The sequence below is a fragment of the Triturus cristatus genome, chromosome 4_2 (genome assembly GCF_964204655.1).
Source record: "Triturus cristatus chromosome 4_2, aTriCri1.1, whole genome shotgun sequence".
Taxonomy (NCBI): Eukaryota; Metazoa; Chordata; class Amphibia; order Caudata; family Salamandridae; genus Triturus; species Triturus cristatus.
This window is the reverse complement of record NC_140586.1, coordinates 67,050,192-67,077,687: the sequence shown is the minus strand read 5'-3', so window position 1 is coordinate 67,077,687 and position 27,496 is coordinate 67,050,192. Positions and strand designations below refer to the sequence as shown.

At 47.5% G+C, this 27,496-nt stretch overlaps 1 protein-coding gene across 1 annotated transcript in view; it reads right to left on the bottom strand.

The window, feature by feature from the left end:
• Positions 1-25,287, bottom strand: part of LOC146832993 (coiled-coil domain-containing protein 159-like) — a 704,530-nt gene extending 679,243 nt beyond the window's left edge. Inside the window, exon 1 of the mRNA XM_085599880.1 lies at positions 24,187-25,287. Coding sequence (XP_085456006.1) covers positions 24,187-24,234 — 48 coding nt within the window. The 5' untranslated portion in view covers positions 24,235-25,287. The remainder of the gene's footprint in view (positions 1-24,186) is intronic.
• Between the last annotated feature and the right edge of the window lie 2,209 nt (positions 25,288-27,496).

Sequence of the window (27,496 nt, the reverse complement as noted above, 5' to 3'; positions counted from 1 at the left end):
CCCTCATCCTCCTCGACCTCTCAGTGGCCTTCGACGCAGTCTCCCACCGCACCCTAACACTCAGACTCCACGACACAGGGATCCGGGACAAGGCCCTCGACTGGATCCACTCTTTCCTCTCTGGCAGAACGCAGCAGGTCAGATTCCCTCCTTTCCTCCCGGACCCTACACCAACCACCTGCGGAGTCCCCCACGCTCTTCAACGTCTACATGGCTCCGCTCAACCCCATAGTCAGAACCGGTGGACTCAACATTGTTTCATACGCAGATGACACCCAACTCATCCTCTTCCTATTCAACGAACCCAACGCAGCAAAACATAACTTCAAAGAAGGCATGGAATCCGTCGCCAAATGAATGAAAAGCAGCTGCCTACAACTCAACACTGACAAAACAGAAGTACTCATCATAGGCCCACACCCCGACGCCTGGAACGACAGCTCCTCACCCTCGGAAGCCCACCCACCCCCACGGACCATGCACGCAACCTTGGAATCATCCTGGACTCCGAGCTCAAGATGGACCGCCAGATCAACTCTGTCGCATCCTCCTGCTTCCACACCCTCCGCCTCCTACATAAGACCTTCAAATGGATCCCTCTCAAGCACAGAAAGACCGTCACTCACGCCCTTGTCACCAGCAGACTCGACTACGGCAACTCACTCTATGCCTGAATAAACAAAAACCTCACCCGCAAGCTACAAAACATCAAGAACACCGTCGCAAGACTGGTCCTCAACCTGCCAAGACACTGCCATATCTCCCAGTGTCTGTGCACACTCCACTGGCTCCCCAGCGAGGCTAGAATCATGATTCTCACCCACGCACACAAAGCCCTCAGCATAATTGAACAACCAACTCAAATTCTACGCATCCCAAAGGACCCTATGATCAGCCCAGCTCTCCTACGCCGTGGTCCCTCGCGCCAGAAAGACCAGATCGGGAGGCCGCTCCTTCTCCTTCCTCATGGCCAGAGCCTGGAACACCCTACCGCTCCAACTCAGACAGACATCACTCCCATCTTCACGAGAAACCTCAAAACTTTGCACTTCGACAGACCCCCTCCTTGATGGACTGAAACCTGCACCTCCCCTCCTCCCCAGCGCCTTGAGACCCTCATGGGTGAGTAGTCGTGCTTAACAAACACATGATTAATTGATTGATACATCAGGAGAGTATACATTAGTGGCTTAGTCGGCTCAATTCACTGCTGCACTTATAACATGGTTTGAGACCAAGGAGCCTTCATTCAGTATTTCTATTAAATATTGCTGCCTGAGTCTAGGCTGGTCATCAATAAAGGACCTCATTGCTTCCCACATCTCTCTACGATACCTCTACGATACCTGCTTATGATGACAGTGGTCTGGTGTTCAAGTGGGTAGCTGCTGTCCCACATACCTTTAGATCAGTTGCATCTATATGCTTACCCTCACTCTCTGGAGTGGTCATTTCTGGTATTGAGGCGTGCCTGTGTCTTACAGATGTTATTAACACAGAGACCGGTTGTGGAACCGTCTTCAGAAACTCTGGATATTGTTGAGAAGCTCTGTGTTTTGTGATAATGTGCGGTGTTGCAGCCTTCATTGCAACCGGAGTGAGCAACGTCTCCTCTGCAATGTCCATCCACAAGTCCTGGTATGAGGGGCAAGAGTGGTTTCAGGGCAACTATTCAACTTAGAATCCCCTCTTGCTAAGACATCGTGCAACACTGTGACATCAATAGGCAAACGAAGGTAAGGAGACGCTGTGGGAGAGGTTGGCAATTAAGATGAATGACAATTATCTGTGTCACATGAGATGATCCATACCCTGAAGGAAATCTATGTCTCTTATATTGTTCTGTGGTATTAGCCGATATGGTTCGTCTACTCGACGAACGTCAATGCACCATCCTTGGAGGAGATTATTTAAGGGGGCATAAAGACACCTGTAATGGGCCCTCAAAAGGAATGATGGCTATCAAAGTAAGAACAAGAAAGTTGAGGTGATCTTGAAGAGCACTCTGGAATTGTGCTATGTATTTTCCTTGGTGCTGGAGGGATTGACGTCAAGAATATTCCAATAGATTTGTGTGATGTTGAAATGCGTTGAGGAGACATAAGCCTTGGTGAATGTACAGATGAAACTGAGCAAAGTGTATCGAGAACAATGGTGTATTTGCCATGTGCACCGACACCAAAGTAGAAAAAGTTAACCAGGGCCGTTACATTAGATGCCGATTTTCAGTGATGTTGGGAATGGTGATGTCAATGCCTATCTTTAACATGCATCATTCTTTATTTAGACCTTGTCCTGTGGAAGTCTTTTCAGGAGTTGGCTGCTTCTCAGAGGTTGGTTGAGAAAGTGGCTTCTCTACTCTCTTCTTTTTTTTCTCTCTCGTTTTGAAGCACGCCTCTGAGTCTGATTCCTTACAAGTTGCTCAAAGTCCTTGTGGTCATTGTTTGACATATTCCACATTCTTTGTAAACCTTGGAGGCAGAATTTACAAACTTGTGAGGGTCTGACACTGCCTTATTATTTCCACAAGAGAAGCCCTCAACAAAAAGGGAAAGCATTTCAGACAGACAAATCCTGTCAGAATCAGGAAGAAAATCCCTTCACTTACCAGCAAGGTGTTAAAGATGTCGAATGATAGTGAGAAAGATTAAAGAAACCCTTTCTAAAAATCCAGTAAAAAATTAGAGGGATGAAATCGCACATGTGCTCTGGGATCCTACTCACAAGTTACTAAAAGGAACTGGCTCTGACAGGCAGCTGCCAGTAGAATACAGCTTGGGTGGGTTAAAGCTCTTGGAACAGGACTCATTCTCACAGTTTTCAATGTAAGCCTATCAAACTGCATTTTTGCATCACAGACACTGCAAGGGAGGCTTGAATTTGGTAATCTGGAGTCTGACAGTGTAGACAGTGTACACTTTGAGTAAAATCTTTCCCTTCAATAAGATTCCAAAGGGCACTCTGCTCATCACGTGGACACTGCCTGAGTAAAATCTTTCCCTTCAATAAGATTCCAAAGGGCGCTCTTCTCATCACGTGGACACTGCACCCTATGTTTATAATTCTATGGACAAATACATCAAAGTGAAGTGTCCTGAGTCCACTTAAGCAGCAGGAAGTAAATCTAATGTTTATGGCTATCAAAAAATATGCTACGATGCACAACACATGGTTTGCAACTGCAACACAACATTTTACAAAGTATCAGAGCCATTTTGAGTGGTCCAGAAGACCGCTGCCTGCACCCCTATGAGTTTCCAAAAGGAAAATGTTTTTTCGAAAGCAGTACCTGTACTATATTGGAAACGGGCTGCTTTTGAAAAAGATGTGTCCCCTTTGGGAAGGCTCATGCAGAGATAAAAGTCTGTTGTCTCTTGCATACCTCAATTTGCAGGCAATCACTGAGGTTTTAAAATTGTCACCTGATAATGAATATTTATTAAGTGGGTTGTTTTACAACCCCCCTTGGGAATAGACAATTTTCGATGAGACCTATTGATGCATAGGTCGCTTTCCAAATTTAATTCCCGTTTACAAACAAGTCATTTTGGAAATTGCGCTTTTCTGGTTTCAGAATAGGAGTAATATATATGACCTTAAGTGCGCTGTCACGAGGCACTCAATAACCAGACAGTTCAGATTGAAATTGAACTTATACTTGACAGGCAACCAGTCTAAGGCTTTCCTGGCTGCTAACAGGATTCCCTTTATTTAAGGGTAGAGAACAGCTCCATAGAGGTCAGAAGCAAAAACGAGGTGCTATGCTGCACAGCAAACACATATAGAAATGTATATGGAAGAGGCGTGGAGACTGGAGAAGTAGAATAGGAGGACATATATCAGGTAGGAGTTGATGTAAAGGGCCATTAATGTCAGTAGGATGAGAGAGGTGAGAGATGAGAAGAAGTGATGAGGGTGAGGTAGGGGGCTACAGGCTCCAAGGAATTGAGCATGACACAACTGGGAAGGTGGCAGTGGTTACAGGGAATGGCAGCTCTATAGCGAGGCCACATGGTTGGTCCTCTTTTGGCAGACTTTGTGGGAGACATATTGGGTGGTCTGGCAAATCTCCGACAGTACGACTTGAATGTCCTCTCTTTGTGCATTTTCCCACGGCATGGATCAGATCTCGATATGTAGAGCATCCAGCTCTCATCAACATTACGGCAACAACATCCCTGAATCCTGCTTTATAAATATCTATTGTTATGGTAGTCAGGTTGCACGATGCTGAAACTGGTGTTCCGAGTTCAATCCGCTTGCCGTGCTTACCTTCCCTTGTCATGTTTTCTCCAATGAATGCGGTACATGCGAATACCTCAGTTCTGGCTTTTGGAATAGCTTGTTTTGGATGCATAAATCACCCAAACTCTAGGCTTCTTGTGCATCTTCCCATTCACTATATCTTGGACAATCCTCACCACACATGCAATGCACCTCCAATATCCGCATCTGGATTTTCAATGGCTATCCAACAAGCCAAACACCATTCTCCCAAACTCCCCTAACAATGGGTCACACTTCGACAGCGCTCGCTAGGAGGTATGGCATCAGAATACAGTTGCCTTGATATTGTCTGATATAAATATTGTGTCCTAAATATTGTTTACAAAAATATCACTTCAGTGGATTTAATAATGGAAAATCGATATCCAAAGGAGCAACATTTGTTGCAAACCATAATTCGGCCACAGCAGCCGCGGTCGGTAGTAGGAGTAACTGCAGGGCGGTGACGTGGGGAGGGGGAGGGGCATGGTGGGGGGTAGTAAACTATGGATTACGGAGGTTTACAGGTAAGTTAACAAATAAATTAATAAAACGAATTTCGTTGCGTGCACAGCATCGCATTTGGGGATGCAGTGCACGCAACGAAATTTGTTTTATTAATTTATATGTTAATTTACCTGTAAACCACCGTAATCCATAGTTTACTACCCCCCACCCTGCCCCTCCCCACGTCACCGCCCTGCAGTTACTCCTACTACCGACCGCGGCTGGGCCACAGTATTTATATCAGGCAAAAAATGTGTTCTTGAAATCCTGATATACAACCCGCTAGACCGAACACCCTTATCGTCATGCACACCAAACATCATCAAAGTCACATAGCAAGCACAGCACTGTCAAATGAATCCAACAATCAAATTACGTACCACATCAAAAGCCAGATGAAACCAGCTTAAACCTAATTGACCCTCGAGGGCACATCTCATCAAAAGACACCAAAGTATATCAATATGATGCACCGTGGCGCCACAATCTCCTAATCAGGGCCTAATTATCTCCTCTAGAAGCATTCTCTTTTTAATGTATATTGTCTGATGAGGATCATTAGGTTGCAGTATAGTGTTGGCCGATGTGTGAAAAACACTGTACTGTGGCTGAGCAATGGACAATAGATTTTTTCCACTGGAAACAAATGTAAGTGATCAAAACACGCTCCCATATATATACAACACAACCAAGATAACTCAAACGTTTCAAAACGTAACACTGAAAAACTGTCTACTAACCAGACACAAAACAATCACTAAGAAAACACCATACACTATCAACGGATGATTCCCCTAGTTCAACTCAAGGCCTTCCATGATCTGCAGGAACAGGCGCCCAGAGAATGCAACGAGATGCCTTAACAATAGTGGTTGGTGCTAGCAAATGTAAACAACATAACATCTCTCCCTTGTAATAAGACATGATAGACATATGGAATATAGTAGTGATTACATTTAAAATGTGTTTCTTACGCTGGGGTTCCTTAAGGAGCTAAATGTGTCATAAACATGTACCTACTACTATACCTCGTATGACCACCCTATTTGTGTACAATAAAGTTTACTACATGACTCCACCTCATCAAGGACAATATAGTCTGTGCCTGGGCATGCTTTTACAACCTAACACGCTCTTGGAGTTATAGCCTTGCGTCATTTCAACTGATCTAATTGAATTAACACACCAGAAAGCAATGATTTGTGAAAAAGTGCACCGGGCTCGAACATGGTGTCCCTGAAGGCAAAGTCCTCTGGTAACTTTGTCTATAATATATATATATATATGCCCTATGGGTTATGTGATACAGCTTCATCTCCTTGGAACCAGTTACTACTGCACCTCTCTCATCACCTCAAGTTTCTCGCATCTCTCCATATCAACCTAACCAACTGAGATCTTAAAATGAATGGTTGGTGGAGGAACATTCCTAGGTAATCAGAATATACAACAGCTTCCAGTGACATGACAATTAATCAATTTGCATTCTTGGAATTTGTGGTACTATACCGTCAATAAGAAATACTAAACTATAACACCCCGAATACAAAGTGTAGAGTGTTGGCTCACAATGTAGGATATGCCTTCTAACACTACTGCCAGTGTTGTGGGTTTAAAAAACAGTACTCATTCACAACATAACCTATGAGATGTCTGAAAAGCATTTCCCCTCTGTTTTAAAACAATCGGATTCAATTAAGTATTAACAAAGACAAGTAAAGTTGAATACTCTCTACACAGATCATTCCAGGAGATAATCTGTGAATTCCACAAACAGCATTTTATTACTACTGTACGACAGTGTAGTGGAAACTACAGCTCCCAGCATTCCATGAAGTCTCCCCCTAGACCTACCTTGCTATGAGACTGCATTGATGTGCAGAACAGCAACACAGAAATGACTCTGCTGAACATCCACAAAGCAGCTGAGTGAGGAGGAAAGAAGAGAGGGGCGCGGTAACCAGGGCAACCATCACAGTGGATGGGCTTGTGATGTCATGCCCTGTTCAGTTCTGAAGGTTCTCAACATAGAAACAGAACTGTCCCACAGCAAAATAGTGGAAAAGAAAGAAAGGATGCATAGGTAAAGAAAAAGAGAATAAAGGGAGCATACAGGAACAGGGTGGGACGATGATAAAATGGAAAACACATTTCTGTCGTCTTTTAACAAAGGATTTCGGGTGCGTCAGGCTCCAAATTAAATAGAGAATAAAAAGTGGCTAATTTTCGTGGCTTTAAAGTTTCAGTTCTATTAAGGACACAGAGGCAGATAGTATTCTCTCTCATTCGCCAATGAGTCTTCACAGCAGCAAAGTAAACACCACTAATCAACTGAGAGTCCCATGAGGGACAGAGAAAAGAGCTACAATACTTAAAACAGCCAATCATGGCAGCCCCTTCAAACTGAGATAACACCGCCCTGACTGAATCTTTCTTTTGCCGTGACATCTGGATTGTAACTTGAATTCTATTCTCTGGTCAGAACCGTTTTTAACAAAAACACACACTTTGGCCACACTTTGATCCTGTTTCTGTTTTTTTCACGAAAAACAAAAGGGATAGCTGCCAAAGCCAATTAGTTGCTCGTTCTCAAAACACAAACTGTTGGGGTTAGTAGAAAAGTAACATAATATTAATCAATGTGACGTCATTCAATAGAGTTGACACAACTTGCTTTTATAATGACTGAAATAAACACAACAACATAAAATTTAGCATAAAAGAGTGGGCTAACCTTACTTCAGTCAGTCAGAAAAACTTTATTTCGGCTGTCAGCCATAAAAGTTCATAAACACACAAAAAACATAAAACTTATACAATAAATACAAAGGAACTAGTACATAATTGAAAATGTATGTATAAAAACATACAAACATGGTCTAAAAAGGCACTAAGTTTGGGATGGATGGTATCACAAGGTTTACCTTAATGTAATAGTAAACGTCTCCTGGTTAACCACATTGAAAATAGGAATTTAGCAATCACCGTGACAAATAGGGGAGAAGAGTCACACTTCAGCAGCCTGAACAAATCTCTATAGTTCCTAAACCCCATGTTTTTTGCCAACTGGATAATCCATTTTCGACGGGGGATTTTGTAGGCTGCACAGAAGAATATAACATGAACCTCTGATTCTTCTTGATCACCACACCCAGGGCAGGTTTTGCTACTAGAACCAACCCACTTATTCGTTCTTGCAAATAGCGGGAGGGAGCCATGCCTGAATTGTATATATCATTTCTTGGCAATGACCGGGTGGATCAGATCTAATGCAGGCTCGAAGCTATAGCCATTTTTAACCTCGAGGAATACCGAGGTCAAGTTGGGACTATGCACTGATCTGAAAATCTGAATCAGATTATGATCCTCCAAGGTTTTTGCCAGAGATTTTTTGGAGGATAAGGGGCATGACTCCTCGGGTGTGAGCCAAAGGTCTTCTCTCCCTATTGCCCTCAGAGATTTTTTTACAAATGCTAACCAGGGAATGGCGCCTGATTTTGGAGTAGTCAAGATAGATCTCAGTTCCTCCCGAAATACAGCAAGTTCGGGAGTGCTCCATAGTCGGCGCCAATACATAACTGGTCTTGAAGCGACCATATTAGCAATGGATTGTATATCCAAGTCCATCCTAAGCGGCTGCATAGGAGTGCTCATAGGGAGTGCAAGTAATTGTCTAAAAAAAAGGTTTACTGACTTGGTTAAAATGTCAACTTTATTGTGGCCCCATAGTTCCACACCATAGGCCACCATCCCCCTTGCTTGGGCTTTGTATACCTCTACCAGGGGGCTAATCAACTTTAATGGGCTATTTTTGTACATCTTTATAATTCCTCCAGTTATCTGTGCAAATTTAAGGTTTACCTTTGAAATCTGGGGGCCCCAGTTCATTTTATTATTAAGAGTCAAGCCCAAATAGTCAAAGATGTCCACCCATTCTAAATGCAGGCCGGCTAGTTTTGGTGTAGGGCGGTTTGTGATGTCTGCATGGAGGACCATATATTTGGTCTTACTCACATTGATGACTAAATTCCTTTTCCTGCAGAATGAAGCAAATCCGTCCAGGACTCTTTCCATCCCCATGGGCGTCCTGGACAGGAGCAGGGTGTCATCTGCAAACATTAGTGCAGGTATTTTCCTGCCCGCCAACCTAGGTGCATCTATATCTTTTATGGTCAGTATGTCCTCAACCAGCCCATTTAAAATGAGAGAAAAGAGGGTGGGGGCTAGTACACAGCCCTGCCTCACTCCCTTCTCTACTCCAAATGGGTGCGTAAGTTCACCATTTAGTCCGAACCTTACTCTAGCAAAAGTATCTTTGTGTAATCGCTCCAGTAGGTCGCAAAGATAAAGGGGGACTCCCATCCCCTTTAGCAGCTCCCACAGCTGGCGACGATCCACCATGTCGAAGGCAGACTTTAGATCCACAAACGTGAGATAAAGGCTGCCCCCTTCTAAGATAATAGATTTCCAGTGGATCATCTGTAGCCCAAAGAGTTGGTCCACAGTTGACATTTTGGCTCTAAAGCCGACCTGGAAAGGGGTTAAAATGTTGGAATCAGGAGCCTAGCGCGCAACCAAGATGGCCGCGTAGGTGCGAAGCTCCCGAGGACCTCCGCGACCTCCTGAATTAATCCTGATTATATCCTGTCTTTGACGAGGGGACTGTGTCTGTGTACCCGAGCTGAGGCGGCGCCCGTTTTCCGTTTTCGAATCGGACCCCGGACACTGGTGGGAGCACCGATCGAAGATTGCGGCCTTCTCCGCGCCGGCCCCCCGGATTGGAGTTGTGGGGCGATCCGGGGACAAAGCGAACAACAACGGCGGGCAGGGCTGGGCGACTCGCGTACCCCGCGCTTTCACTTTCGCTTTTGCGCCCTCCTTGCCCTCAAGCGAGGTAGGGTTGCGGAGCGGGGTGCGGTGGTGTGGCCTTGCCCCTGTGCCCGGCTGACCCGCCGGCTGTGAATTGTCCTGCGGTGCAGTGGTCACCCCCCCCCCCCGGAACCCGTGAACTGGTTTATCGGCCCTTTCAAGGAGATTGGCACGACTTTGGGAGTGCGACATGTCCACAAAGCAAGATGGCGACCGGGCCAAGGTGAAATCGACCCACCGCGGCCCGGCACTTCAGTCAAACAGTATGGACCGCTACACCCTCCAGAAGGGATCCCCAGAGGCACAGCGTACATCCCCCGCGGGCCCGGCTGAGGCGTCTGCTCAACCCGCGGATCTGACCCTCCGGGACGTCATGGGCGCCATTGCCGAAATGAAGGCCTCGGCGGACCAGCGCTTTGATACTCTGGCGCAGAAGATAGACTCGGCCCTGGTGGAGGTGGGCCTGGTGAGAGCTGACTTGTCTAAAACAAATGACCGGGTCGATTCCCTGGCCCACACCACCTCAAGTCTCACTACAGACGTGGCGGCCCTTCAAAAGGAGGTGCACCGGCTTGGCCAGGCGAGCGCCATGATGGACCGTCGATTGGAGGACGCCGAGGGTCGGGCCCGGAGGAACAACGTTCGTATTGTCGGGGTGCCGGAGGGACGGGAGGAGGAGGCGGCAGATTTGTTTGTGGAAGACCTGATCCTCACCCATCTCCAGCCCCGGGGGCTGAGTAAACTTTTTGCGGTGGAACGTGCTCACAGGGTCCCCGGAGGAAGACCTAAGGTCGGAGCCCCGCCGCGGCCTCTCATTGCCCGGATTTTTAACTTTCGGGACAGAGACGCTATCTTGCAGACTTCCAGGCTACAGGGACCGGTCAAGCTTGATAATATGGACGTGAATTTCTACCCTGACTTTACTCCGACGGTCCAAAGGCAGAGACTGAGTTTTCTCGGAGTTAAACGTCGCCTACGGGACATGAACCTTAAGTACTCAATGCTTTTTCCAGCTAAGCTGAGGGTGGAGGTGGATGGTCGCACGCACTTTTTTGAACGTCCCGAGGCGGCTGGGGACTGGTTGGATACTCTGCCTGGGGATCGGGGCCGGGGGGGTGGGGGGGGTGCGGTTGGCGGGGAGGGCGCGCCGGATCAGAACTGAGGGGGTAATAGTAGGCCTTGCTCTGGACAACATTTTGGTCACCATTCACTGATCGTGTATGTTCCCCTCCCATGGAGGTCGTACGGGGTCCGTTGGGGGCTTTCCCTCCTCCTCTGGGGGACTAGTTAGTTTTTCATCTATGGGGCGACAGGCACACTGCAATTTGGGGGGGCTGTCTGGGGTCATGCAGGGGTGCAGGGAGGGGGGAGTTCTGTTGGGATGGGTGGGTGGGGGTGGAGTGTTGTTTGTTTGCACCGCAAGGCGAACCCTTTACTGTATTGTTGTTTTTGAGATGCTCTTTGGGGGACGATTGATGGCTTCCATGTATGATGGGGGTAGGGACCTGACTGTGTTATCATGGAACGTTAACGGACTGGGGGATAGGATTAAGCGCGGTGTGGTCCTGCAGTATCTGAAACGAATTTCACCAGATGTGATCTTCCTGCAGGAGACACACCTTATAGGTAACTCCTTTCATGCCATGAATCGGAGAGGCTATCGCTTGGTGGCCCATTCGGGCTTCACCTCGGGCTCGCGGGGGGTGGGCATCATGATTAAGAACTCGCTCCCATTGGAGATTGATGAGGTGCGCCATGATGAGAGGGGACGTTACACTGTCTTGGTGGGTAGAATGGAGGGCAGAGTGGTCGTTTTTGTATCAGTGTACGTTCCGCCGGGGTTGCAATCTACCACGTTTGCGGACCTGGGGCGCCTCCTCCTTGACCTCCCGGATGGGCTTCTGGTAGTTGGGGGGGACTTCAATGCGGTGGCTTCAGGGTCTATGGATCGTCATCCCCCCAGGGACCTCCCCCGGGCACAGGCGTGGCTGTCCGGCCTCTTAGATACACTAGGATTGGTGGATTGCTGGCGACTAAAGCATCCCGCGCAGCTGCAATACACCTTCCACTCGGGTGCCCATGGTAGCCTCTCGCGGCTTGATTATATCCTTGTTCCTGCGGCCTGTGCTGGGAGGGTGGGAGAGGTGCGCCATTTGGCGCGGGGTATTTCAGATCACTCCCCACTACTGCTGCATCTTGATGTCTTCCCGAGGGGGGAGGGCAGGGTAGCCCCAATCAACGCCTGGTACCTGCGCGACCCCACTATTCGAGCCGAATTGATCAAATCCTTGCAGCGGTACTTTGGGGAGAATGTGGGGTCTGTCCCTTCTGCCATCTCCCTTTGGGAGGCTTTTAAGGTAGTTCTTAGGGGGGAGGCCCTCTCCCTTATCTCCCATGCCCGGAGGCGCGAGCGGGAGGAGGTAACCCGGGTGGAGGCCGAAATTACTGAACTAGAGGGTGACCTGGGGAGCGGGGTGACGGATGCCGCATTGCATGTTCTACACCTCAAGCAGGCGGCCTATAGGGCCCTCGTCACGGAGGCGGCCAGGGGCCTCAGTAGAGAGCAACAGGGGCGACTGTATGATGTGGGTGATAAGGCTGGTAAATTGATAGCGTGGTTGGATAAAAAGGAGAGAGCGAGTCGTGTGGTTCCGTTGATCGAGAGGATGGATGGTGTATGTGTCACCGAGCCGGACGCCATTGTCTCCTGCTTCGCGGATTATTTCCGCGAAGTATATTCCCCGGTTTCTCCCTGCTCGGAGGAGGATTCCCATGCCCTGCTTCGGGACATCGCGCTGCCCTCCCTTTCGGTGGAGGACAGGGATTCGCTGGACGTTCCTCCCACCTCGGACGAAATTGCCCTTGCTATCCGCTCGGTCGCATCTGGCAAGGCCATGGGCCCCAATGGCATTCCTATCGAGCTGTACAAGCTGCGACCGGATGTGCTGGCGCCCCACCTGCGCGCGATGTTCCTGGCGGCCTGCTTGCGGGGTTCCCTTCCGCCGGACCAGCGTCTGGCCACGATCGTGGTGATCCACAAGGTGGGGAGACCCCGTGAGCGGGTCACATCCTATAGGCCTATCTCGCTCTTGAACGCGGAGCCCAAAATCCTCGCCAAGGTGCTGGCCAACCGGCTGGTCGGCGTGGTGGGCGACTTGGTCCACCAAGACCAGTCCGGCTTCATACCCCATCGTAACACGGCCCTTAATCTGCGACGCTTGCACGGGGTGCTCGCGCGTGTCCCGTTCGTGCGGGAACCGGCCATCTTGGCGTCCTTGGACGCCACCATGGCGTTTGATACGCTTGAGTGGCCATACATTTGGGCGATGCTGGCGAAGTTTGGCTTCGGACCGGGCTTCATCAGCTGGGTCAAGTTGTTGTATTCCGGCCCATTGGCGCAGGTGGTGGTGAATGGACGAGTTTCGGCCCCATTCGCACTGGGACGGGGTACGCGACAGGGCTGCCCCCTGTCGCCTCTCCTGTTTGCACTGGCCCTGGAGCCCCTGGCGGAGTGGCTGCGGTGGCACCCTTCCATCCGTGGTCTCCGTTGGACCCCCGAGCATGAGGACCGTGTGTCCCTCTACGCTGATGATATCCTTCTATATCTCGTCTCCCCGCGTAAATCACTGATCGTCCTAGTTGATGTCTTGCGCTCATTCGGTCGCAATTCAGGCCTCGTCATCAACTGGGCGAAATCCTGTGTATATGTGCTTGCCGGGGAGGCTCCGGTCCTACCACGGGACTGTCCGATCCAGATCGCCTCCCAGGGGTTTCGGTACCTGGGTATATATATTACTCTGGACCCGGAGGCCCGCTATGAGCGGAATTTGCTGCCCCCCCTCCAGCGCTTGAAGGAGGACGTGGTGCGTTGGCGGCGTCTGCCGCTTTCACCGCTTGGCCGAGCGGCCTTGTTTAAGATGATGTCGCTGCCGCGCTTTCTGTACGCTCTCCAGAACACCATGGATTTGGTCCCGGCGCGCTACTTCCGAGAGGTGGAGAGTTTGCAGCGTCGCCTGTTCTGGGACGGGAGGCCACGTATCGCCTTGGCTAAATTGACGCTCCCGTGGTACGATGGGGGGGTTGCCCTCCCGGATATTAAACGGTATTACTGGGCCTCCCAGCTAGCTGCGATTAACCATGGCCTTTACGGGCCTGCCCTGAACCCGGCATTTGAAATGGACAAGATGCTCCTGCCCGGTGGCGACTACAATCGGGCGCTCTACTCTGGCGCGCCGGACCCTCGCCTGACGGGACCGACGCGTGTCATGGTACGTGTATGGCACGCGGCTAACGCAGCTATGGGGTGGAAGGACCGTTTGACCCGGGCGTCACCGCTATATGCATCGGCGAGGTTGGGCTCCTTGTGGACCTCGAAGGGCTTCGAGAAATGGGACACGATCGGCATCAGCACAGTGGGAGATCTCTGGACGAGGGGGGGATTCAAAACTTTCGAGATGCTGCAGACGGAGTTTCAGTTGCAAGGCAGTGAGTACTTCCGGTACTTACAAGTCCGCCACGCGCTGGGCTCCGTCTTCCCGGATGTCGCGTCCATTCCGGAGTCTTCCCCCCTGGAGGACAGAGTGCTGGATGGCCATGTCCCAGACAGCACGATCTCCCTTATATATAAAAAACTGATTAACGACCGATCGGGCCTGCTGACTGGCCTCCGCGAGGCCTGGGTTGCTGATGGGCTGGAGTTGGACGACGAGGACTGGATGTCCGCGGTGGCCTCTCCGAAGGAGGTGGCCATCCCGGCTCGCCTTCGCTTCGTCCAGCTTAAGATCCTCCACCGGGTTTACGTGACGGGGCCAAGGCTTCTACGTATGGGCTTAGCTGAGGATGGACTGTGTAAGCGTGGCTGTGGTGCTTTGGCAACTTTCTTGCATATTCTGTGGGAATGCCCAACGGTGGAGCGATTCTGGCGTGGTGTGCATGACGTCCTGCGAGTGGTTACGCGTGTCGTGCTGTTGCCTGAAGCGAGGAGATGCTTGCTGAATGTGTGGGAGCCAACTGACTACTCGGTTCCGCAGACGCGGTGGGTGACTCTGGGATACATGATCGCTAAGCGTGACATTGCTCAATTGTGGGGATCCCAGAGGCCTCCGGCGGTGTCGGCCTGGAAAGAACACATGGATTGGTGTATGTTTCGCGAAAAGGTGGTGTATGTTGCGAGGGGTAAGCCTGGGGCGTGGGTGAAAATCTGGGGCCCCTGGAACGCCTATCGCGGGGGTATTTGCGAGCCGCCGCTGCTGCCGGCTGCTTCACCAGCTCCGTCCCCCTAGCCGACCCCCTCCCCCAGCCATGGGCATGTGGTTCCCCAGTCCCTGATCTGTTCTCATTCCCCTCTTCAGAGTTTGGCGATTGGTTGGGGTCCCCCACTTAAGGAGCGCGTGCTGTCACTTGGGATTGTGGGTTGCCTTGCGGGTGTGGTTGTTTTTGTGTTGTTGTGTCTTGACAAAAGGAAACCGTATTGTTGGTTTGGAGTTATGTGGCCTGCACTACTGATATCTCCTGATTTACCCTTGTTGCACTGCCATGAGATTTTTCTGTATGTATGTCATATGCTATTGCTACTCTAGCGGCCGGCCAGACGGTTGTAGGCCCATACTTGTAACTATCTGAGATTGTAATAAACGGTTTAAAAAAAAAAAAAAAAAAAATGTTGGAATCGTCCATCCATGTTTGCAATCTTGCTAGGAGGACACGCGCAAAGATCTTTTGGGCGACATCAATTAAGCTAATCGGCCTATAATTTGCCGGATCAAAGGGGGAACCCTTTTTATGAATTGGTATGATCTCGGCACCAGCCCAGGTAGAAGGTAACGGCATTCCAGCTAAAATTGCGTTAAAAAGGCCGTATAGATAAGGAACCCAGATGTCTGTCTCACTCTTATAAAGGTCACCAGGGATCCTATCTAGGCCTGGGGCTTTGTTTGGAAGGACTTTGCTAAGAGCCACTTTGACTTCGTTGAGAGTGCACTTTTGAAGCATTCCCTGGGTATGAGATATAAAAACATTGGGGAGAGGGGGAGTATGGTTTGCTATAAGTGGCTTGAAGGCGTATAGGTCTTCAAAATAGCCACGCCAGATTTGTTCCCCAATGTTGGGTTGGAGTGCTTGTTGGGAGCATGACGATCCGGTCTTGACCAGATTCCAAAACGACCTTGAATCCCTATTCCTCAGTGCAATGGAGATCTCACCCCATCTATTTGTTTCCCAGTCTTTTTTCGCTTCTTTGGTGATTTCCCTGTAATGAGCCCTCGCTTCCTTAATTAGTGTGTTGTTGGCATTCTTAAGATTTGTCAATAACAGAGACTTGGCTTCCCTACAGGATTTGTTATACCAGGTGTTGTTCCCTCTTGCGGGAGCCTTGCTTCTCCTATTTTTCCGACAGAAGTGGGACTCTAGAATACGACAGAGTTCTGTGTGGGTTGCTCCTATCATATCCAGATCTGAGTGACCCTCTATCAAGTTGGGTTCACTCAAAGTCTTCTCAAGGAGGGGATAGATCTCAGTATACATAGCACTAAGGTCCCTTTGAGATTGAGCGATCTTGTCCCATCTGACTCTACGAGCACCACTGGCTTTAACCAGGGGGGCTAAGGTGGAGAGATCATTAACAGGATGGGGGCAAATAGTAAAACCTTCCAAAATTGCTACAGTGGGATTGTGGTCGCTTTCACATCGTTTCTTAACTTGGAAGTCCAGAATCCTAGGCCACAGTCCCATACTGAGCATTATATAGTCAATGATAGAAGATTGGCCATTTCTTTCAAAGGTAGGGTTGCCTGGGTTATCTGCGGGAAACCTACCATTGCATGCCCTTAGCGAGAAAGTCAATGTTATTGAAGTAAGTTGAAGGACCAAGGGTGTCCAGGCCTTCGTGGGGTAGGTATTGGACAGGGGGATGTCCCACACTTGGTCCTCTTCCTGGGAAACTGGGCAGATTAACCCATTCAGGGGTTCATAATGACAGTTAAAATCACCGCCAATTATAATATGATTGGTGTTGGTGAATGAAGTCAAAAGTGTCTCAAGGTTAGTGAGTGTACAAGACACTTGGCCATAATTCACTGGGCGGGAGTAGATGTTAATCAGGCTTAGATCCTGATTACCCCGGAAAGACATGGCTAGACACATAATATCGGGTGAATCAGTGATGACTTTCCTGATTGCACATCCCAAATGTGTTCGCACCCAGATAGTCAACCCACCCGATGGCCTCCCCCTTTTGGACCTCACTGCAGCTTCCCAGTAAGTGGCATACCCTATACGATGGTGGGGCTTCAATGCCCAGGTTTCCTGGAAAAGGCAAAGATCGTGTTTATCAATAAATTCCCCCCAATCAGGGGAATCTAGCAAGCGTGATAATCCCGCCACATTCCATGATAGAATTTTTAGCCCCTCAACCTGGTTAATAGGGTGGTTAACGAGGTCAGTCCGGTGGGGAATAGAAATGTTCTCCAAGGGGATACCTGGGTTAGCCCTAGTATGATCAGAAAGCCCTAGTTCATTGGGAAGCCCTATGGAAGTCAAGTTGGTGTGAGTGATAGCAGGGTGGAGCACACTTGGCTTTGGAAGAGATGGCTCCACTATATTCAGCTTTATTTGGTGATTTGTCCCTTTTGTACAGCTTTCGCCCGGGTTAGTGATCGGGGTCAATACAAGACAGCTTCCATAACCCCCTTCAATGCTCAAGGCAGTCTCGACTTCCCGGGCTTTTTGACATTCATGTTCGAGGGAAGCATGAGAATGAAAAAGAGCGACCCCGTTCACCCTAGTGTTCATCAACATTTGCATTGGGGCAATGGGCCCGGAATCTGAGTCGGGGATGAGTCAATCGACTGAGTCCAACAGGCTAAACCTGTTGTGGCAAGGTATGTTAAAGTATGAGGAATGTTGATCTGCCTCTGGAATTCCACTATAGCCATAGCCCAACCCCACTATTTCCCCATGTAAGTTTGCTGTGACCCTCCTATGATTGAGTACTCCCAGTGGATAAAAATGTGATAAAAAAGAAGTTTGAATACCATCAACCAATTTGGGCCAACCCCCCTCCCCCACGTATTTTACCACCCTTTTGTCTCTAAAGTTTACCAGAATACAGTCTCCCCTTCTAGATTTCTCGCCCCGGCCTACCCAAGAAATTCTACGTAGCATCATAATTTCCCCATTTAAATTAGGTGGCAGAGGTCTATGTTCATTCAGCCAATGGATTACCTTGTGCTTCAAGGACAGGTATGGTTCGGGTTTGTGTGGAGGGAGTTCAGGAACACCTGTGAGAACCACAACGTATGGACTGCAATCTGGGGGGAGGTCTATTCTTTGTGAATTCCCAGAGTTAAGAGAGGTATTTGGGGCAGGATTTACAGGGGGAGAGAGTATAGGCTGGTGAGTGGGGCAGGCCAAACGGCCGATGTCACTTGTGGCTTCAACCTGTTGTGGGGGAAGGGGAAGAACAGACCTACCATCGTTGATAGGGGGTATATCCCTTTCAGTTGGGGGTGGGTTGCGATTAAGAGAAGAATTAACACCCTGCTCACTTGATCTAGTGTTAAGTGAGGTGGGTGGTTGATGATAAGGTGCCTTTTTAACTGAATCAGCAATCGCCTCCAGGTTGGGCTGGATAGTATCAGTTATCAATGCAATTTTGCCTTCTAGGATGGTTAAACGCTTGGTTAGTGGGGACAGGCTCCTATCAATTAAAGATGCCATTTTAAGCCAAAAAGCATCCAGGGTCAAGACCCACAAGTCTTCCTTGCCGGTGGTTATAGTAATAGGGGTCGCTACTGGGTCCCGGGTAGGAGTTCTGGATGGATCGATTTCCTTCAAAGAAAGGTTAAGATCTAAATTAGGTTCTACCATGCTTTTTAGTTTTTTCCTGTTAGGGCATCTCATAGAGACCCCTTCGCGTTTCTTCCCTTTCGTAGCAGGTGGCTTTACCCCTAAACATTGACTTCTCACACTCCGGTCCGACATGGACCTTTTTGTGGCACAATTAAAGATAGAACCAGAGGGAGGAGGTTCGGTCGATAGTAAGTTAACCTCTGCAGATCTTATAGCGGAACCACTGGGTATATTACAGCCAACAGAGGGGGCTGACTCTAATAATGATGCCTCGTCTGGTGAAGCATCAAGATGCACGGGCACTGATTTATCAGGGGAGGGGGCGGACAATATGCCCCCCAGTGAGGAACGTTTCCCTAAAAGGGGGTCCAGGGATAACCTGCGTTCAGTAGCAGTGATTTCATAGGCCAGGACATTACTTGCACGGGTAATAAAATTGTCCAGGGTCCCTGCCACAGTACATCCCTTGGGGGCCAGCCTCAATAGTCCAGTAGCCATGATGTTTTTATCTCGGTAAATACTGACCAGGGGACGTGCCCAACACAACCTCGTACAGTCTCGAACGGCCTCAAACGGCCCGCTCTTTGCCCGGTCTTCGCCCCGAGCTTCGTCCCGCACGCGTCCCGCTCACGCGAGAACAGGTGTCGGTTAAATAGGCAGGGGGAGGAGCCGGGAAGAGGAGCCAGGTGCGGGAGATGAGTGGACAACAAAGCACCCTGGTCCTCGCAGTCCCGTGCGCGAGGAAATGCACAACAAAATCCCCGTGTCCTTGAAAATGAAGTTCGTCCCCAGGCGGCGGTCACATCTACAATAAAAGCACAGCCGGTGAGTACAGCAAAGTCCAAAGCCTACGAGCGGCTCCCGCGAAGCGGGGGCCGCGAGGCGTAAAGTACTTGGCGGGGGAGGAGCCGGGAAGAGGAGCCAGGTGCGGGAGATGAGTGGACAACAAAGCACCCTGGTCCTCGCAGTCCCGTGCGCGAGGAAATGCACAACAAAATCCCCGTGTCCTTAAAAATGAAGATCGTCCCCAGGCGGCGGTCACATCTGCAATAAAAGCACAGCCGGTAAGTACAGCAAAGTCCAAAGCCTACGAGCGGCTCCCGCAAAGCGGGGGCCGCGAGGCGTAAAGTACTTGGCGGGGGAGGAGCCAGGAAGAGGAGCCAGGTGCGGGAGATGAGTGGACAACAAAGCAACCTGGTCCTCGCAGTCCCGTGCGCGAGGAAATGCACAACAAAATCCCCGTGTCCTTAAAAATGAAGTTCGTCCCCAGGCGGCGGTCACATCTGATCTCGAAATCTTCATTAAATCTCAAACGGAGGGGTCTCTGGTCATCTGGTCATCTGCTCTTAGCGATAAACCTCAACTAAGCTTCCAAAGATGCAAAAACCTTTGAACAGAACTGAAAATACTTTGTTGCGAAAGCTAAATATTTTATATTTCTATGCCAAGATTTTTTTTATTTCATGCCAACGCAGGAGGCTCGTATTATGCTTGTTTAAAGCCAAATAATCAGCATAGAAGTAAAATAAAGCTTTTTAATGGTAGGGTCAGAGAATCAATTTGCAGATTTTATGAGGTCTTCTAATCTGCAACCCAAAATAAATGAATTCAAGGCCGCGGCTCTTGATTTTGGATGAGCACCCAAAGAACTCAAATCGATACATGTTTTCCCATGCGCCTGCTTTTTACTCACCTGGTAACTAGTTTAAATTGTTTCTTAATTACATGATACAAATGTCACCTATCATTTGTTCTACAGTAGCAGTACAATCTTCACAGACTTGCAGCGCACCTCACACAGCTAGGAAACTTGCCAAGTTAGACAGTTTAAATGACTTTTAGTTCTCCTGGGAATAGCACAAAAGGTGCCCTCAGGTGCAAATACTCGCTCTGCTGAGTCAGTGCTTTAATGTCAGAAGCCCTACAGCAGGATATTAAACATAACAGCATAGGAAGCATCCCTGGCAGATGTTTGTGTCTGAGGCTCACATCTTCATTAGCCAAAATTCAAAGTACCAATAGACAACACTGGCATCCTATAATGCTGTGCGTTTGGGTCTTGGTGGACAAGATAATCTAATCCCATTCAGCCAGACGTCTTCCAATTGAGGGGCGGCTGTCCTGATGGCGGCTAAAATGATCTCAGAGAGAGGCTCCGGGCACGGCCCAGAGAAGCATCATGTTGAAAACAGTAGTTTTTAGTGAACAAAACAGTGGCAATGAGCCACTCTGTAATGAGCCATTCAAAATCATCTTTTGCCACTCGTCCTAGCTGGGAGTAGGTGTCAAAAAAGTAATAAAGGGGAAGGTGGTGCTAAAAAATGCTATATTATATATATTTAGGGTTGCCAATGTTCTAGAATAATTGTGAAAAAAATGTTTTTGTCATTCTGGGAGAGCTACAATAGACTTTCTTTTAACCCTGAGGGTGCAGCATTAAATAGTTTGAAGACCACTGCTTTAAGCAGTTTACAAACAAAGGTATGTAGGTATGGCGTACTAGCAAAAGGAAGGTGGCCCTCTGAAATGGATGTTCCAGCATTTTTGCCAGGGACCCCGGAAATTCTCCATGCCATCAGGTGAAGGAGAACTGATTCCACTTGAGGATGTTCCCAATCACAATCACTGAAACCAGAGGAAGGGTTATCAGAGGAGCCCAAATCATCTCCTGGAGGACTGGAAACCATTCCTGTGTTTTTGCAGATTAGAGTCACTAGGACTAGATCCACTAGTTGCTGCCCGGCTTAAGAGGCCACTCTTGGGACCAGCAGGAAAGGGGGGAATACATATTGCTGACTCCCATTCCACTTTTGTAGTAACTTGTCTGTGTTGCTGACTCCCATTCCACTTTTGTAGCAACTTGTTTGAGTTGCGGACTCCCATTCCACTTTTGTAGAAGCTTGTCAGTGGCCGTAACCTCCAGGTCTGGCCTCCAACTGGAAAATGACATAAAGTGCTGATTCAGACGTAAAGCAATCAAAAGTATGGAGCAGGGTCTCCAAATTGTCATCAATGCCTGAAAGATGATCACTTTCAGGCTCCAACCATAGGAAACCTGCAGATAGCAGGAATTCCAGTGTGCAACAACATTCACTTGACCCAGAATATATTCTGCTGTCAAAGATAATTGGTGTTGAAAGCAATCATGCCAAAAGTCTTTCCTGATCGCCATCAGAATCTTGGAGCAGATTGTATGCAGAATAAGCCTATCAGTAACCCTAAGCAGCTCATGTGCAACTCAAGTTCATCGAACAACCATCAAACTCTGGTGGAGGGAGCCTCAACTGGCACCCCAACACAATCTACTGGCATCTGATTCAATGACAGACTCTGGTGGTGTTCCAAAAATGTCTCTGCCATTGTGGGTTTCCATATGTTCCAGTCACTGCTGAACCTCTTGTCTGGATTCCTTTGGCAAAGCTATCAGGGGCCATATTACGTAAAGGGCGCACCTTCCCTGTTTGTGCCCGGCGCAACTTAAAACCGGTGTGCCAGGCACAAACAGGGAAAGTGCACCTTATTACATGGAATGTGTTGCCCCAGGGCAGCTGCAAAATTGTGCTGCCCCAGGGCAGCACATTCCTGTGAAGCCGCTCCGTGTTTTCACAGTGCAGGCGGCAACCCACCTGAACTTTTAAAGAGCATTTAAGATCCCTTTGCAGGCGGGTGCAGTCAGCGACTGCACCCATCTCCAAGGGGATGTCTGGGGGTCCATGGGACCCTTGCCCCCCTAGAAGGCTGCCATCAGGGGGCGCACTGACAGTGCGCCACCGTTTAGATGGCGCACTGTCAGAGCGCCTCCTGAGAGCTTCTGTGCCTCTGTGCCCGCGTCTGTACTACGGTGCAGGTGTAGAGGCAAAGGAATTCCCTCATTTGCATGGGGCAACCCCAGAAAGCGCTGGCGCCCATAAAGCACCAGTGCTATCTGTATTGCAGAAGGGGCTGCACAAGCGTCTGCGGCCCCTTCTGTAATATCAAAGTACCCCCAGGGTGCGCAAAGCGGGCACAAACTCCTGTTGTGCCTTTGGGACACGTATGTAATACGGCCCTAGGTCTGAATAAGACAAACCCTTTCAAAGCTGCTGGATCTTCAGTCCCTATAGAGGCCTTTTATTGAAGAGGGCCAGGAAAGAACACCTGAACTAACAATGCCAAAGGCCTATGATCCATGCTGGGAGCACGGTTATTGATTACAGAGCAGGACTGCTTTCAGCTTGTGTTTGATAGACATAAGCTTCAACATCAGAAGTTGGAGACCTGCTGCAACAGAATCTATGCGGAACCCCAGAAACTATCTGTTGCCAGGGAGTGAGTGATGATTGTGCCTCGCTGATGAAGAAGCCATAGTCCTGTAAGAGATTGAATGCCCATTGTAGATGAATAATTGACTCTTGCTGATCTGGCAACATGAGATTCAAGCGACCCAAGTAAATTATCATGCATACTGCCTTGGCCCTTGAGAATAGCATAATTAGCTTCATTAACTTGTTGAAGTACCAAGGAGCTGACGATAGTATGAAAGTTTGAGCTAGGACTTCATACTTCTGCTCTTTCTACTAAATCTTCAGAAAACGCCAACGCTGGGGAAATATATGGACAATTAAATATGCATCTTTGAGATCTAAGATCACCAGCCAATCGCCTTATCTTTGCTGATCTCTCAGTAGGATACCTTCCATCTTGAAGTGGTGATAAAGAACCTATGAGCTCCTGTATGGGAGAAATACTTTTGAATAATCACTTGATTCAAATATGACTGGCTGAATGGTCCATTAGCAGGTGCAAAGACATAGGTAAAAAATCTGGCTTTGACGTTTAGTGAAAAGAAATATAGACTTTTTATAATTAAGTTGTTAACTTTTTTGTTGGGACAACAAATTTGTATTCATAGAAGATGTTGCCCAGGGTTTTAGTAATATTCTCTTTATTTAAGAGATGGAGACAACCTAGGAGTTAATATTTAGTTGTTGTGCAGTCTTTGCAAATAACATTGCATACATTTATTATGTTTTTTTATTGTTTTTAGGCACATTATTAATTTGCTTATATGTAAATAACCCAATGTAAAATATTGATGTGGAAGATTTCCAAACAATTGTCCTGAAGAAAGTGGTCAACAAATTACACCATCGAAATGTGAAGACAAATATTAAGAACTTACTTCTCTCCTGTGTGTATAAAATATGGAATTGTGACCTAGTCAATATATTAATTATGCGAAATGAGAAGGGGTTTCTAAGCCTATAAGCTGGATGGTGTTTCGTTTTTACTCTTCCGGATATTTATAGATTTGTGAGTATTGTCATAAATGTGTTTTTATAAATAATAAATTATATATTTTTGTGTCTCTGTTATGTTTGTTAGTTGTTTTGCACAGCTGGAACAGCAGTATGATGTTATGATGTAATTTAGTCTCATTTGATATAAGGGGAGTTTTGTTTGTTGTCTTTGGGAAGACCCTGTGCCCTTGACTCTGAGGGGTAACTCGCAATTTTGTTCAGTAGATAAAGACTCCAACCAGTGAACTCCAAAGGTTCAGGACTAATCTGCCTTTCTTCTGGAAAAAAAATAAGTTGCTAAGGAGGCCCCTAAAACAGGCACGGCCGGCACAGGTAAGAGCGGTAGGGCGGGGCATGGGGGAGTCGACAGACGACAGGATAGGTAAAATGAATTAAAAAAATAAATAAAACCACTTACCTTGCACTTGTCACTTCGCCTGTAACGTCTCCAACACACACGAATCATGAGCTAGAATGCACCATTTGTGAACATACAGTTTGCAGATGACCCCCCCCCAACTTTGGAAAAAGGGATAATGTTGAACTGTGCAGTTGGAAGGTGGGATGAAGCTGTTGGCATTTCTGCTAGTGTCCCTTCTAAATCTGCCTCATCTACCTCTGGCCATGGATGTGAAGAGTGCAACTGGATTTGCTAGTCTCCTCGCCTACGTGCAACTAGAAATAGCTGGGGTGTTGAAAGGGGGCACAGCTACCTTCCCCAAAAAAAGGAAGAATTAAAAACTTTGTTCAAGGATGAGTGGGCCTTGTTTCCTAAAGGACAATTTGCTCACTGTGCCTATCCTGGAAGAATGATGTGGTTGATCAGGGACCCCTCATCTGTGACTTGGTCCAAAGTGGGAGCCAAAGAGGAACCGTGGGACTCATCATTTTCCTTAGCAGGAATCAAGGAAACCTGTTGTTTAATAAATGGTGTTAAGGCCAGTGCAATAGGTTGTTGCATAGATTTTTGCACTGTATTCTCAGTAGCCACTGAGAGACCATCATCTAGGTAACAGGAAGATTACTCATACATCCTTGGTTGTCATCCAAGGGATAGGAATTGCCTGAAGTCATCTTATATGTGCCCAAACCCGGTCACTCATCTAGAGACAAACTCACACTCCTGTGTTACAAAGCGTCACACACCCAACAGTAGATCACAACTGGGCCACAATGGCAAATAGGGATGAGCTTACCCCAAATTAAATAATTTCTAGCAGAAAATAGTGAGATATAAATCGAATGACTACGGTGAGTGAGATTGGTGTGCCAGTCAAAAGCCCTACATGAGTGGTGCGCGGTTTGAAGAATTAGTCCGTCATCCGACACTGGGCATCAGCCAAAAGGAAGGCAGGCTGTAATGCTTTTAATTTTGTAGCTATTTCCACCCTACTGCACTACAGTTAACTTGAAAAAGGATGCAGGTGGTCAGATTAGCCCGAGGCACTGCTCATAAACTGTCAGAGGCTGACAGGACGGTGTAAAATGGTGGGCGCCCAGTCGTTGCGCAGAGAAAAAGGGCTGCGCGTGACCTTTCAAACTGCCACGTGACCGCCGCATACCTTGCGTCAAGTTTAAGTTCGCGCACGCGCATTGTGGCATAACGCCCGCAAATGCGTACAAAGGCACACTAGCGAGTCCGAGATGGGGAGTGGGCAGGGCTGCTCCTTCCGTATCATCACAGAAAAGCGGCAGAATGAGGGAGATTATGCTTTCCAGAAAATAGCGGGAACAACATTAGCCAGTGCAAAATAAATCGCGTTTATGTAAGTACAGGGCTAAACATCTTTAACGAAAGCAGCATATACAGAAACAGAGCACATTTACCTTGATGTGAAGCAGTAAAGAAATAGGAAGTCAAGATGGCAGCTCTAGTAAAGAAATAGGCAGTCAAGATAGCAGCTCTATTCAACTAATTGTGTGTGTGTGTGTGTGTGGCGGGTGGTGCTGATATGTGTGGTTGTTTTAGGCACTGTACTTCCCTTCAGCATGCCTCATGGGACTTGTGGTTGATTAGTGTTTGTTTACTAGCTGGCAGCTAGTATCTTTACTGAGTCTCTTCAAATCTGGGCCTCTGGTCGTGCCAAAGAATGTGCTCCTCATAATAATATCAATATGTTTTTAAAAAGTTTGTTTTTATATCACATGAACATGCTTCTGCCGTTTCTAAGCACAGTAAATAATAGGCATTATTATTATTATTATTATTATTATTACTCAATTTAATAGTATTCAACATACCGACCTCATGGTAATAGAAAATGATTTACTCACTGAGCCATCTTATTGACCTTTGCAGGGAAGGGTAAGACATAATAGAATGATTGTGGTAACCTCCGGGACGTAGAAACTACATTGTAACTAGTAATTAATTTTAGGGTAAACAAAATATCCTCTTAACCGGTACAATCATACCTTTCAACCTATGGAGCATCTAAGGTGTTTGTGCAGGTGATCCCATTAAAGTCAATAGATGAGCAGACATTTTGAAGGGCCAGAAATAGAAATGTTTGGGTGCCCCGCTCCCCCCACCTAAGTACATATTGGGAAGTTGAAAACGAGCCCAAGGTGTGTGATACACATACATGCCAACACTTCTGATTTAAACTGTAAACTCCCAAGTATTATAGACATAAATTGCATTATTTTAGATTTATGCTGCTTAAAACTCACCCACTTCAATGCAAGTTGGTGGGGGAAATCAAGTTTCCAGGATTATTTATATAAACTTTAACTTTTACTTGTTCCTACATGTTGCCCTGTATAAGCACCATCCAACTAAATGAGTTGACAGATATGGTAGAACTTTCATTTCAAAAGGCACTGCATTCTGGGAGTTGTAAGTTACATTCAATCCAGTTGGAGCCTGAAATTATTAATGTACAAAGAAGATGGTGTGTAAAGATGTAAAAAGATTCCCAGAGCTTAGTTGTTTACAGTTTATTTGAATCTTCATCTATATATTAACCACTACAAGATTTAATGAAATGAGGAATAGAGAGGACAAAAGTTCCCCTCCCCCCGTGTTGTCTGTAGATTCCATAAAGATGTGTAGTCTGGACAGTGCCATGCCCTAACAATGACCTGTAAACGGAATTCCCAGGACCAGTGCCAGCTGTAGGGCAGTATGACCAGTACTGCTGCACCGGGCACCATTTGCGCTCTGACCAGAGAGGACAGAGAAGACAGGTTCAGAGTAACAGGCGAAAAAAAGAGCAGCATGCAGATATCTTTGTGTGCCAAGCAATTTTCAGGGATAACAATAATGTCAAGATGCCTCTGGTGGTTAGTGTACATGCTAGTGTTTTATCTAATCACAATTTTGACTCCTCAAAAGTAGCACAGAGAGTTAATGTACCTGCTGCAAAGCAACATGTAACATGCAGGTTATACATTTTTATTTTATATAACTAGCTCAGTACGTTATTACTTTTGTCACAGAGATACTTTTGTTACTTACAGTTCTTAAGTTGCAGCCCTTCTAATATAGGCCAGTGAGCTATGAACAGGCATCAAAGAGCTGCATGCAAACTACAAGGCATAGGTTTAAGCCTTATTTTTTCTCAATGATTCGTTTATTCTAAGATTGCTACAAGTACCTCTTCATGTAGCAATAGATTGTTATTAGTATAGACAACCACTGTGTTATCGTTTAAATGCAGCGTTTGTGATTATCAAGGCCAAGCACTCGTAACATGTAATGCCTACTAGTTTGGATGACGTGACTC